Source organism: Panulirus ornatus, chromosome 28 (assembly GCF_036320965.1).
Source record: "Panulirus ornatus isolate Po-2019 chromosome 28, ASM3632096v1, whole genome shotgun sequence".
NCBI classification, from domain to species: Eukaryota; Metazoa; Arthropoda; class Malacostraca; order Decapoda; family Palinuridae; genus Panulirus; species Panulirus ornatus.
In genome coordinates this window covers 24,149,412-24,162,822 of record NC_092251.1, presented here as the reverse complement: position 1 = coordinate 24,162,822, position 13,411 = coordinate 24,149,412, and the positions used below count along the sequence as shown (strand labels likewise).

Sequence of the window (13,411 nt, the reverse complement as noted above, 5' to 3'; positions counted from 1 at the left end):
GGGGGTGACCTGATCACATCCTTTTCGTTTTTATAAGAGAATGACAAAACAGGCAGAGGACAATACTCTGAGAAAAGAAGGGACCAGAGGACATAATAAGAAATGAAGTATGAAACTTATAAATGAGAAAGTAAAGAAATACTTTTTTGTACACAGGAGTGGTGGATGATAAAAACAGATTGACTAAGGAATGGTTAATGCAAACAGCATAAATAAATTCAAGAGGTTATATGACAGTAAAGAGATGGGACCTCATGAATGTAATACTCCCTCCCTGTACAGTACAAACAGGTAATTACCAAAGGTGGGCAGGACCGAGTTCCAAAAGGGGTGAATTCCTGGAACTCAGTCCATTATGAGGACAATGACCGAGAAAGTTGGTCCTTTTCTCAGCTAGGACCAGAATGGAGACCAATGGTCTATTTTTAATCAATTCCGGCTGGTTCAATGTTCTTTGGCCCTTTTTATTCTCTTTTTTTAGTCTCTTTACAGGTTTTCATCATAATAAACTTACTTTATCTATAACAAACTCAACTCAACTCAGTTCAGTAACCTTTCATACAGTGTCTTTTTGAATGATTTTGGTACAACTAAAGATAAGTTGGAGAAAGATGGTACTTCATTTCATCAAGAAAACTCGGAAAGAGATGAGATTGAAACTGAACATTTTCAACACCTGAAGGCGAAGAAGAATTTAGTGTTGTCAGTGCTTCAACCCCAAGTTAAGCAACTGGAGCTCCTACGAGAAAAATTGAACCTGGTAACCCCTGACCATACCCGGACAATTATTTTGAATGCATGGGCCCCAAGGGTGTGCAGAACCTGGAATACAAGTGCTTGCTGTGTCTGCTGAACAAGAACTTACTCTCAACAAGCTACAAGAGCTAAACAACCTTAAACGACATGTCTCTAGACACCTCTCACATCCAGAACAAATTGGACCAGTGCATCAAGGACGGGGTAGCAATCCAGAAAAGGAAGAAGCAGCTAAGCAACTGTCTGGAATGCCTTGGCAACAAGAGACAGAGGACCATGGTACAGCCGACTATACAGAAGACCATGACCAGACCATCTAGAGTCACCAAGGCTCTCTTTGAAGGTGAGAAAATCTAATTTACACTCTCAACTTTATGTCAGTCAGTTACGATGAAACATAACAAATTTGTATTTCTTTTTAATTAGTTAATCACTTGTTTATGGATGACATGTCACCACTCAATGTCGTTAACTCTGATTCATGGAAGGACTTCATCAGCACCTGCGTTCCTGGTCAACACGTAATGTCTAGGCGGACACTTAATGGGCATATCAAAGACAGGTTTTGGCTATCTAACCCTCGCAAGAATCAAGATTCAGGGTCACACTGACCATAATGATACAAGCATTTGCAAATGCAAGTATTAGTTACTGAAGTTAAATATATGTTCCGAGTGACATCACAAAACATTAGAATCACATGTTATTTATTTCATTTATTCATTATACTTTGTCAGTCTCATGCGTTAGCGAGGTAGCACAAGGAAACAGATGAAAGGACAGCCCAACCCAACCATATACACATGTATATATATAAACACCCACACATGCACAAATGCATACCCATACATTTCAACATATACATACATATACATACACAGATATACACATAGATACACATGTCCATATTCATACATGCTGTCTTCATGTATTCCCACTGCCTCCCCACTACATATGAAATGGTGCACACACACACACACACACACACACACACACACACCCTGCACGTGCGAGGTAGCGCTAGGAAAAGACAATAAAGGCCACATTCGTTCACACTCAGTCTCTAGCTGTCATGTGTAATGCACCGAAACTACAGTTCCCTTTCCACAACCAGGCCCCACAAAACTTTCCATGGTTTACGCCAGACGCTTCACATGCCCTGGTTCAATCCACTGACAGCACGCTGACCCTGGTATAACACATCATTCCAATTCACTCTATTCCTTTACTTTCATCTGTTAACCTCTTAATATTCCATTCACACATATCATATAGTCCATTCCTCCTATGCTGAACTTCCATTGGTACATTTCCTTCAAGCAATCTACCATATAACTTTTTGTTCTTTTCCACAGCATTTCCAATATCATCCATTCACCATGGATTTCTCCTTGTATTCCTATATCTAACAACTACGAATCCAACTACCAATTTTACAAGTTCTAACAGAGTATCTCTGAACATTCTAAACACCTTTCACACGTGACTACATCTATACATTTACTGCACTTTCATCTAAACCTTTGGTCACTTCTTTCATACTCCTCCTTGCATTCTCTCTGATTCATCTTCTCACTCGCCAATACTTTTATCTATCCAATATTCCTTACACCATACCTCCATTTCTCCCTGATCCTCACCATCACAAGAACCACAAAATGGTCAGACTCTCACAACTTTAGCATCCAGCACAACCATTCATCCACTGCCACTTAATTAAACCCTTCTGTTCTGCCATTTCTTGTTCACACATATATCGGTGGATCATCTTGTGCTGAAAAAGGTGTTTGCAAGGAATAAACCCCTCGCATCACAGAAATCCACCAGATAACTTCTATTCTCATTTACTCCAAGCACTCCCCATAAGCCAAATATATCACTAATATCATCACATCCCACGTTCACACCTTTACATTCATATCACCCATTATAACACTTTTCTAAAACCCATTTATAAAGTCATGTAAAATTCATCCTTACCTCACACAGTTTCATATTCGCAGGTGCACTTAAATATACTCATGCATACAGGAAAATTTCGTGTATCTATATTTCAGTGAACACATTATCTTCACATATACTAGCATGGATAATGAGAATATCATATATGATACACCAAGTGGAGAGCATGATCATGAAATGTTCAATCCTGACTATGTAGTAAATGAGAAACTTGAGGAACAGAGATGAAACATGACTAAAAAAGGGGACATAACTGTGGAAACCACACAAATCCTAAACATTTCTTTGTTAACATTAAATGGAAGATGGAGTCGTAGTACCCAAGAACCAGAGGATTGTGGTGAGGTTCTGTGAAATCTAAAATGATGAGGAGTAATACCATGGGTACCTTTTGCCTCAAATACAGAGTGAAGGTTAAAAAAATGGGAAAATATAAGATGCCTAAGACTATAAAAGGTTAAAAAGCAAAGTAACTTTGAGATGTGCAGTGATGAAGATATAGGTGGCACTCCAACCAGCCAGCATTTGCAAGGTATAAGAGAGCAAGGAGTGAGTATAGCAGGATAAAAAGGGAATGGAGAAACCTTGAACAGAATAATATGGACAAATCCAGGAAGAAATCCAAAATCTTTATAAAAATTCGAAGGGAGTATATTCAATTAGAGCAGATGATCAGCATTTGGAGTTATCTAGTTATTGAGACTCTGTTGTCTGCCACCCCCTTGAAGAAGTTACAGTTGGAAACAGGCATCAGAGATATAGATAGATACATAGACAGAAAGATATACGGATAAGACAGAATTCAGGTGAAGAACTGAAAAGGGTGATGTAAGGATACATAAGCAACAGAATAAAATCAATGTTTTCACAATGGAAGACACTATCAGCGAGTTGGAATAGCAGGAAATTCTCAAAAACTCTTGATCCTTCCAAGGTTCTTGGACTCTATGAAATTTCATCATATGGGCTGAAAATATGCGCAGAGAGACAAGAAACACTTCTTGAAACATTGTTCGAGATGTCACAGGAGAGCAAAGTCCCAGAAGCAAATGTCATACATAACTATAATAAAGGAGACCATGAAGCACTGAACTACATACCCATCTTCCTGACAAGTGTGGACTGTAAGGTTCTGGGAAAGATATTCAGAGACCAAATGGATGACTTACCCTAGTGAGAGACAGCAAGATTTACATATAGGGGTTCATGAAAAATCAACTTCTTAAGAGTTCTACAAGAAAGACAGTGAGCTGTCTTGGACAAAAGGGCAGAGTGGATGGATTGTCTGCATCTGAACTGCCAGAAAGCATCTGACAGTGTACTGTATGGGAGACTGATTAAGAAGCTAACTCACCAGGCAAGTATAAGGGTTGACTCCTTCAATGGACATAAGAATATCCCACTGGAAGGGAACAAGGGCACAAGACAGTAAAGCCTTCTCAAAATGGGTTGAGGTCAAGAGCACAGTCCCATGGCATTTTGTCCTGGGACGATCAATCTTCTTCATTTTTGTAAATGACTTGCCATAGGGTGTGGACTCCTACCTGAATATGTTTCTAGTTGATGCAAAGGTCACGAGGGAAAGAAAATTGTGGAGGACTGCATAAACTCACAGGGGGACCTTGACAGACTAAAGTTGGTCTGATGTGTTGTTGATGAAGTTTAATCTGAATAAATGTAAAGTAACAAGATGAGTCAGAATGAATGAGGGCCTTATGTGATTATCAACTAGCAGGATATAAGCTGCAGGAATTTGTATGTAAGAAAGACCTGGGAGTTGACAATAACCCTATGCCTGTCACCAGAGTCCTACCTTAGGAGAATAATTGAGAGGACCAACTGTTTGCTATGAAATACTAACATTCAAGTTTAATGATAAGGAATATTTCGCAAGATCTCCATATACTACATAAGACCAACACTAGAACATACTTCCCATGGTTTGATCAGTGCAACGATGGAAGCACAGAGAGCTAAGATTGAAGGTCCACAGGAGATCATAAAAGATAACTCCAGAATCAAGAGAGTTGAGTAACAGTAAAAGGCTTGAGGCCATAAATCTTCCCCCTTTGAAAGAGAGAAGAGTAAATGAAGGCCTGATCACAACCAATGAATCTTTAAAACAGACTGGTGACACAAACATTGAACAGTTCTTTCAGAGATGTAGGGTAAGGATAAAACAACCACAGGATATATAACTATGACACTTGTTCAGAATTATGAGAGGTGCTTTTACAGTTGATGGAGAGAGATGGGTGATTATTGGTGCATATGCACCTGGGGATGAGAAGAAAGATCACGAGAGGCAAGTGTTTTGGGAGCAGCTGAATGAGTGTCTTAGTAGTTTTGATGCACAAGACCGGGTTATAGTGATGGGTGATTTGAATGCAAAGGTGAGTAATGTGGCAGTTGAGGGAATAATTGGTGTACATGGGGTGTTCAGTGTTGTAAATGGAAATCGTGAAGAGCTTGTAGATTTATGTGCTGAAAAGGACTGGTGACTGGGAACACCTGGTTTAAAAAGAGAAATATACATAAGTATACGTATGTAAGTAGGAGAGATGGCCAGAGAGCGTTATTGGATTACATGTTAATTGATAGGTGCAAAAAAGAGAGACTTTTGGATGTTAATGTGCTGAGAGGTGCAATTGGAGGGATGTCTGATCATTATCTTGTGGAGGCGAAGGTGAAAATTTGTAGAGGTTTTCAGAAAAGAAGAGAGAATGTTGGGGTGAAGAGAGTGGTGAGAGTGAGTGAGCTTGGGAAGGAGACTTGTGTGAGGAAGTACCAGGAGAGACTGAGTACAGAATGGAAAAAGGTGAGAACAAAGGAGGTAAGGGGAGTGGGGGAGGAATGGGATGTATTTAGGGAAGCAGTGATGGATTGCGCAAAAGATGCTTGTGGCATGAGAAGCGTGGGAGATGGGTTGATTAGAAAGGGTAGTGAGTGGTGGGATGAAGAAGTAAGATTATTAGTGAAACAGAAGAGAGAGGCATTTGGACGATTTTTGCAGGGATATAATGCAAATGAGAGTGAGATGTATAAAAGAAAGAAGCAGGAGGTCAAGAGAAAGGTGCAAGAGGTGAAAAAGAGGGCAATTGAGAGTTGGGGTGAGATAGTATCATTAAATTTTAGGGAGAATAAAAAGATGTTCTGGAAGGAGGTAAATAAAGTGCATAAGACAAGGGAGCAAATGGGAACTTCAGTGAAGGGGACTAATGGGGAGGTGATAACAAGTAGTGGTGATGTGAAAAGGAGATAGAGTGAGTATTTTGAAGGTTTGTTGAATGTGTTTGATGACAGAGTGGCAGCTATAGGGTGTTCTGGTCGAGGTGGTGTGCAAAGTGAGAGGGTTAGGGAAAATGATTTGGTAAACAGAGAAGAGGTAGTAAAAGCTTTACGGAAGATGAAAGCCGGCAAGGCAGCAGGTTTGGATGGTATTGCAGTGGAATTTATTAAAAAAGGGGGTGACTGTATTATTGACTGGTTGGTAAGGTTATTTAATGTATGTATGATTCATGGTGAGGTGCCTGAGGATTGGCGGAATGCTTGCATAGTGCCATTGTACAAAGGCAAAGGGGATAAGAGTGAGTGCTCAAATTAAAGAGGTATAAGTTTGTTGAGTATTCCTGGGAAATTATATGGGAGGGTATTGATTGAGAGGGTGAAGGCATGTACAGATAATCAGATTGGGGAAGAGCAGTGTGGTTTCAGAAGTGGTAGAGGATGTGTGGATCAGGTGTTTGCTTTGAAGAATGTATGTGAGAAATACTTAGAAAAGCAAATGGATTTCTATGTAGCATTTATGGATCTGGAGAAGGCATATGATAGAGTTGATAGAGATGCTCTGTGGAAGGTATTAAGAATATATGGTGAGGGAGGCAAGTTGTTAGAAGCAGTGAAAAGTTTTTATCAGGGATGTAAGGCATGTGTACGTGTAGGAAGAGCGGAAAGTGATTGGTTCTCAGTGAATGTAGGTTTGCGGCAGGGGTGTGTGATGTCTCCATGGTTGTTTCATTTGTTTATGGATGGGTTTGTTAGGGAGGTGAATGCAAGAGTTTTGGAAAGAGGGGCAAGTATGCAGTCTGTTGTGGATGAGAGAGTTTGGGAAGTGAGTGAGTTGTTGTTTGCTGATGATACAGCACTGGTGGCTGATTCATGTGAGAAACTGCAGAAGCTGGTGACTGAGTTTGGTAAAGTATGTGAAAGATGAAAGTTAAGAGTAAATGTGAATAAGAACAAGGTTATTAGGTACAGTAGGGTTGAGGGTCAAGGCAATTGGGAGGTAAGTTTGAATGGAGAAAAACTGGAGGAAGTAAAGTGTTTTAGATATCTGAGAGTGGATTTGGCAGCAGATGGAACCATGGAAGCGGAAGCGAGTCATAGGGTGGGGGAGGGGGCAAAAATTCTGGGAGCCTTGAAGAATGTGTGGAAGTCAAGAACATTATCTCGGAAAGCAAAATTGGATATGTTTGAAGGAATAGTGGTTCCAACAATGTTGTATGGTTGCGAGGCGTGGGCTATGGATAGAGTTGTGCGCAGGAGGGTGGATGTGCTGGAAATGAGATGTTTGAGGACAATATGTGGTGTGAGGTGGTTTTATCAAGTAATAATAGGGTAAGAGATGTGTGGTAATAAAAAGAGTGTGGTTAAGAGAGCACAAGAGGGTGTTTTGAAATGGTTTGGTCACATGGAGAGAATGAGTGAGGAAAGATTGACAAAGAGGATATATGTGTCAGAGGTGGAGGGAACAAGGAGAAGTGGGAGACCAAATTGGAGGTGGGAAGATGGAGTGAAAAAGATTTTGAGTGATTGGGGCCTGAACATTCAGGAGGGTGAAAGGCGTGCAAGGAATAGAGTGAATTGGAACAATGTGGTATACCGGGGTCAACGTGCTGTCAATGGATTGAACCAGGGCATGTGAAGCGTCTGGGGTAAACCATGGAAAGTTCTGTGGGGCCTGGATGTGGAAAGGGAGCTGTGGTTTCGGTGCATTATTACATGACAGCTAGAGACTGGGTGTGAACGAATGGTGCCTTTGTTGTCTTTTCCTAGCGGTACCTCGCACACATGAGGGGGGAGGGGGTTGTTATTTCATGTGTGGCAGGTCGGCGATGGGAATGAATAAAGACAGACAGTATGAATTATGTACATGTGTATATATGTATATGTCTGTGTGTGTATATATATATGTATACGTTGAGATGTATTGGTATGTATATTTGCGTGTGTGGACGTGTATGTATATACATGTGTATGTGGGTGGGTTGGGCCATTCTTTCGTTTGTTTCCTTGCGATACTTCGCGCAATGATGGATGAATGGAATAATATGAATGAAAACAGGGTAAATGCATGGAAGCATATAGAAATGTAAAAGTTGAATAGTATTGAAGAATATCCAAATGATGGAGTTTCACAAGTGTAAACTCCCTCCCCTACAGTAGAAATAGGTAATCATACATAATTGCACTTCCAATCACACTTAGATAATCTACTCATCCTCCTAATGATTCCTTCTCATTTATGTAGCCTCTCAAAAATACTGAAGAGCATAATTTAAAGAACAGTAATGAATGACCTGGTAGCGGTTGTGAGGGTCGCAAGGGCAGGTACTGCAGCTGAAGTGGAACTAGCGGATGTTGCAACAACTGTAGATGATGATCCTGTGGGCAAAATTACTATGATTTTACAATGCCAACTTATTGACATACTATTCTCATGAAGTAGGTTTACTGAAACAATTTGAAAAGCCTCATCTTTTAGAACACCATAGAAGGGACTAATGAAAATTATAGTAAAAATGTCAGTGAAAATCTTAAGCAAAACATAAAATTTAATGAAAGATGGATCTGAAATACTATACTATTTGATTAATCACACAGTCATAAAGATACTCCTTATCAAAAGATGTGATGAGTGAAAACACAAAAAGTTACATGTATGAAAAGGAACTTGGAAATCATAATAAAGCCTCAGATATCATTAACAAAAAAGGAGTAAAAAGCAGAGAAAAATATTCTAATGCTAATGTTTACATAAGACGTAAAGGCACCTGTGATACTGATAAAACGTATCAAATCTATAGACCTCCATTGGCTACCCAGGGTTGAGCACATAGGTTTAAATCCTGGTTGAGGTTATCAGTCCACAGTAAACCTCAGTTGTTCATCTGCCCTATGGGTTGGTAGATAGGCTGGGTATCTAGCTCAAATTATGGTGGGTGGTTTAGTCCAGTGACAGCACGTTGACCCCAGTATACCACATCGTTTCAATTCACTCTATTCCTTGCATGCCTCTCACCCACCTGTATGTTCAAGATCCAATCACTCAAAATCTTTTTCACTCTATCCTTCCACCTCCAATTTGGTATCCTGCTTCTCCTTGTCCCCTTCATCTCTGATACATATATCCTCTTTGTCAACTTTTCATCACTCATTCTCTTCATATGTCCAAACCATTTCAACACCTTTTCTATTCTCTTAACCACACTCTTTTTATTTCCACATATCTCTCTTACCGTTTCATTACTTACTCGGTTAAACCACCTCACACCATGTATTGTCCTCAAACATTTCAAATACATCCACCCAACTCCATACAACCACATCTAAAGCCCATGCCTTGCAACGATATAATACTGTTGGAACCACTATTCCTTCAAACATACCCATTTTTGCTCTCTGAGATAATGTTCTCTCTTTCCACACATTCTTCATCACTCCCAGAACCTTAGCCCCCTCCTCCATCCTGTGAGTCACTTCTACTTCCATGGTTCCATTCACTGCTAAGTTCACTCCCACATATCTAAAACACTTTTCTCCATTCAAATTATATCCCAATTTACTTGTCCCTCAATCCTGCTGAACCTAATAACTTAGCTCTTAGTCACATTTACTGTCAACGTTCTGCTTTCACACACTTTTCCAAACTCAGTCACCAACTTTTGCATTTTCTCACTTGAATCAGCCACCAGTGCTGTTTCATCAGCAAACAATTGACTCACTTCCCAGGCCCTCTCATCCACAACAGACTTCATACTCGCCCCTCTCTCCAAAACTCTTGCATTTAACTCCCTAACCACTCCATCCATAAACAAATCAAACAACCAAGGAGACATCACACACCCCTGCTGCACACCGATATTCACTGGGAACCAGTCACTCTCCTCTCTTCTTACTCACACACATCCCTTACATCCTTGATAAAATCTTTTCACTGCTTTTAGCAACTTACCTCTCACACCATATACTCATAAGACTTTCCACAAAGCATCTCTATCAACCCTATCATATACCTTCTCCACATCCATAAATGCCACATACAAATCCATCTGTTTTTCTAAGTATTTCTCACACACATTCTTCACAGCAAACACCTGATCCACACATCCTCTACCACTTCTGAAACCACAATGCTCTTCCCCAATCTGATGCTCTGTACATGCCTTCACCTTCCCAATCAATACCCTCCCATACAATTTTCCAGGAAAACTACAAACTTATACCTCTGTAGTTTGAACACTCACCTTTATCCCATTTGCCTTTGTACAATGACACAATACATGCATTCTGCCAATCCTCAGGCACTTCATCATGATCCATAAATACACTGAATATCCTTACCAACCAATCAACAACACAGACACAACCTTTCAACTGCAATCCATCCAAACTCATTGCCTTGCCAAATTTCATCTTCCACAAGGCTTTCGCCACCTCTTCTCTCTCAACCAAACCATTCTCCCTGACCCTCTTACTTCACACACCATCCCGACCAAACCACCCTACATCTGCCACTCTATGATTAATTACATTCAACAAACATTCAAAATACTCTGCCATCTCCTTCTCAATACATCACTACCTGTTATCACTTGCCCCCTTACCCGCCTTCACCAATGTTCCCATTTATTCTCTTGTCTTGGGCACATTACTTGCCTCCTTCCAAAACATCTTTTTATTCTCCCTAAAGTTTAATGATACTTTCTCAACCCAACTCTCATTTGCCCTCTTTTTCAACCCTTGCACCTTCCTCTTGACCTCCTGCCACTATATTTTACACATTTCTCAGTCATCTGCACTCCTTTCTTATTAGTATCGTCCCAATGCCACTCTATTATCTTTCATTAACAACTTTAGTTCTTCTTCCCACCATTCACTACCCTTCCTGATCTGCTCACCTCCTCCCTTTCTCATGCCACATGCATCTATTGCACATGCCATCACTGCTTCAATAAATACATCCCAATCCTCACGCACTACCCCAACATGATTTCCTCTCACCTTTTGCCATTCTACACTCAATCTCTCCTGGTACTTCCCCACAAAAGTATCCAACCCAAGCTCACTTACTCTCACCACTCTCTCTTCTCCAACATTCTCTCTCCTTTTTAGAAAACCTCTACAAAACTTCACCTTCGCCTCCACAAGATAGTGATCAGACATCCCTCCAACTGCCCCTCTCAGCACATTAACATCCAAAAGCCTCTCTTTTACAAGCCTATCAATCAACATGTAATCCAATAATAACCTCTCCCTAGCTCTCCTACTCACATACACATACTTATGTATACCTTTCTTTTTAAACCAAGTATACCCATTCACTAGACATTTTTTTCAGCACACAAATCCACAAGGTGAAGATTCATAAAGGTTTTCAAAAAAGAAGAGAGAATGTCGGGGAGAAGAGAGTGGTGAAAGTAAGTGAGCTTGGAATGGAGATTTGTGTGAAGACTGAGTTTAGAATGGCAAAAGGTGAGAGCAAATGATGTGAGGGGAGCAGGTAAGGAATGGGATATATTTAGGGAAGCAGTGATGGCTTGTGCAAAAGAGGCATGTGGCATGAGAAAGGTGGGAGGAGGGCAGATTAGAAAGGGTAGTGAATGGTGGGAGGAAGAAGTGAAGTTGTCAGTGAAAGAGAAAAGGGAGGCATTTGGCCATACTAGCAAGGAAGGAGTGCAAATGACTGGGAGGGGTATAAAAGAAAGTGGCAGGAGGTCAAGAAAAAGGTGCAAGGGTTGAAAAAGAGGGCAAATGAGAGTTGGGGTGAAAGAGTATCATTAAACTTTAGGAGGAATAAAAAGATATTTTGGAAGGTAAATACCGTGTGCAAGACAGGAGAACAAATAAAAACATCAGCGAAGGGAGCAAGTGGGGAAGTAATAACAAGTAGTGATGAAGTGAGAAGTAGATGGAGTGAGTATTTTAAAGGTTTGTTGAATGTGTTTGAGGACAGAGTAGCAGATATAGGGTGTTTTGCTCGGGGTGGTGTCGGGGTGGTGTGAGAAGTGAGAGGGCCAGAAAGAATGGTTTGGTTACGAAAGAAGAGGTAGTGAAAGCTTTTCGGAAGATGAAATCCACCAGGAGGCATGTTTCGATGGTACTGTAGTGAAATTTATTTAAAAAGGGGGTTAAGTGTTGTTGATATTCAATGTATGTATGCACCATGGTGAAGTTCCTGAGGGTTGGCAGAATGCATGCTTGGTCCCAGAGTTAAAGGAAAAGAAAATACAAGCGAGTGTTCAAACTACAGAGGCATAAGTGTTTTAAGTATTCCTGGGAAACATATGGAAGGGTATGGATTGAGAGCTTGAAGGCATGTACAGAGCATCAGATTGGGGAAGAGCAGTGCAGTTTCAGAAGTGGTAAAGGATGTGTGGAACAGGTGTTTGCTTTGAAGAATGTGTGAGAGAAATACTTAGAAAAACAGATGGATCTGTATGTGGCAATTATGGATCTGGAGAAAGCATATGATAGGTATGATAGAGATGCTTTGTGGAAGGTCTTACGAGTATATGGTGCGGGAGGTAAGTTGCGAGAAGCAATGAAAGGGTTTTACCAAGGATGTAAGGCATGTGTATGAGTAGGAAGGGAAGAGAGTGATTGGTTCTCAGTGAAGGTCAGTCTGCGGCAGGGGTGTGTGATGTCCCCATGATTGTTTAATTTCTTTGTGGATGGAGTGGTTAGGGAGGAAAATGCAAGTTTTGGGGAGATGGGCAAGTATGCAGACCGTTGTGAATGAGAGGGTTTGGGAAGTGAGTCAGTTGTTGTTCACCAATGGCTGATTCTGGTGAGAAACTGCAGAGGTTAGTGACAGAGTTAGGTAAAGTGTATGAAAGGAGAAAATTGAGAGTTAATATAAATAAGAACAAGGTTATTAGGTTCTGTTGGGTTGAGGGACAAGTTAATTGGGAGGTAAGTTTGAATGGAGAAAAACTGGAGGAAGTGAAGTATTCTAGATAACTGGGAGTGGACTCAGCAGTGGATAGACCGATGGAAGCAGAAGTGTCACAGGGAAGGAGAGGGGGCAAAGGTTCTGGGAGCATTGAAGAATGTGTGGAAGGCGATAATGTTATCTCAGAGAGTAAAAATGGGTATGTTTAAAGGAATAGTGGTTCCAACAATGTTATATGGTTGAGAGATATGGGCTACAGATAGGGTTGTGCAGAGGAGGGTGGATGTGTTGGAAATGAAATATTTCAGGGCAAAATGTGGTGTGAGGTGGTTTGCTTGAGTAAGTAATGAATGGGTAAAAGAGATGTGTGGTAATAAAATGAGTGTGGTTGAGAGAGCAGAAGTGGGTGTGTTGAAATGGTTTGGACACATGGAGAGAATGATTGAGGAAATATTAACAAAGAGGATATATGTGTCAGAGGTGGAGGGAAGAAGTGGGAGACCAAATTGGAGGTGGAAA

The 13,411-nt window shown here is 40.7% G+C and overlaps 1 protein-coding gene across 2 annotated transcripts in view; it reads right to left on the bottom strand.

Moving 5' to 3' along the window:
- Nup62 (Nucleoporin 62kD) overlaps positions 1 to 13,411 on the bottom strand; it is a 189,721-nt gene that overhangs the window by 37,810 nt on the left and 138,500 nt on the right. For both annotated transcript variants that reach the window (XM_071678851.1, XM_071678850.1), the window contains exon 5: positions 8,298 to 8,382. In XM_071678851.1, coding sequence (XP_071534952.1) covers positions 8,298 to 8,382 — 85 coding nt within the window. The remainder of the gene's footprint in view (positions 1 to 8,297; positions 8,383 to 13,411) is intronic.